The sequence below is a fragment of the Sinocyclocheilus grahami genome, unplaced genomic scaffold (assembly GCF_001515645.1).
Source record: "Sinocyclocheilus grahami isolate Dianchi unplaced genomic scaffold, SAMN03320097.WGS_v1.1 scaffold39782.1, whole genome shotgun sequence".
In the NCBI taxonomy this organism is placed as follows: Eukaryota; Metazoa; Chordata; class Actinopteri; order Cypriniformes; family Cyprinidae; genus Sinocyclocheilus; species Sinocyclocheilus grahami.
In genome coordinates, this window is record NW_015523587.1 from 1 (window position 1) to 1,269 (window position 1,269).

The window sequence follows — 1,269 nt, forward strand, 5'->3', positions numbered from 1 at the left end:
TAAGATGTGGCTCTCCAGGAAAGCGGGAAGGGCTGAACTCCCCAGAGTGGAGATGGCATTTCACACTCGCCGTTTTTTGAGCCTGGTAAACCACAACAGGCCAATAGAGCAAAAGCTGATATGAAAATTAAACGGGGTAATTTGTTAAAATCAAACAAGATACAACGCTTAGAGACCACACTGTGCATATGAGTGTGTGGGAAATGCATGTGTGCCAGAAAATGATGCCATTGTACCTAAATGTGCCCACAAACCTACAGCCAATCACATTCATATAGTATAGAGATAGTTATGCCATACATACTGAACTATGCATAGGCCTTGGTCCTTACCTTCCCAATTACTGGGATGTCCACTGAACCCCATGTATCGGCTCCCCAATGTACCATCCCAGAGGCAAAGTCTGCTGTCACAATACCAGTCACTTTGAGAGAAAGAAAGAAGCTGTTAAATTCAGTCAATACTGAAATAAAAGTGACCATGAGACCATGACATGGAAAAAAAAAAGTGCACTACAACCAATGGTTTCTGTGGAGATAATGACAGCAGACCTTTATTAGAAAACAAAGGAAAGACATGAACAGAAAGGTCACAAAGAATAAGACTTACCAATGCCAAAGATGATTTTGTAGATGTGCACAGTGGAGAAGTTGAGGAAGAGGAAAGAGAGGTTTATAACAAAGAGCGAGGGGCACAGAATCACACAGATCCACTCCTGCAGCCGCTTTCCTACAGGGACAACAAACACATAAAGGCACATTAGTGCATATTTTATTAGCACTAAAAATTTATTTTAAAAAAATATAACAAAAAAAAACACAATAGGAGGAAACAAAATGTATACATCACATACATAAAAAAAAAATCGTATTTTAACTGGTAGACCAACTATGAATTTGGAGTCTGATGATAATTTGTCTATTATTTAATTTCCTGGCATAAATACTGTATATTGACCTAATTTACTTATTGGACCAACACCAACAACACTAAGAAATAAAAGAAGAGAAATAAATATTCAAAAGAAGAACAGGGGGAAAAAAAACAACCAAAACAACAAACATTTTGAGATACAACAGAAGGGGAAAAAGACACTCTTTTGAAATTGTACAGACGGAGGAAAAAAGTAATAGATAAACTACCTTGTTGACTAGTCAGTAATTGGATGAATATTCGACCATAATGGCTCATCAGGCATAAATGAAAAAAAAACTAAAAAAAACAAAAAAGACCTCAAAGTGCCATCTTTTGAATGTTATTAATTCTCCT

At 36.6% G+C, this 1,269-nt stretch overlaps 1 protein-coding gene across 1 annotated transcript; it reads right to left on the reverse strand.

Annotated features, from left to right (window-relative positions):
* Positions 1-332: 332 nt before the first annotated feature.
* Positions 333-1,219, reverse strand: LOC107580679 (transmembrane protein 189-like; the record flags this gene model as incomplete). The annotated part of the gene is made up of 3 exons (XM_016266348.1): positions 1,143-1,219; positions 610-729; positions 333-424 (listed from the first exon to the last, which is right to left on the reverse strand). Coding segments are annotated over exons 1-3 (261 nt in total), but the record flags the coding sequence as incomplete, so codon positions are not given.
* Between the last annotated feature and the right edge of the window lie 50 nt (positions 1,220-1,269).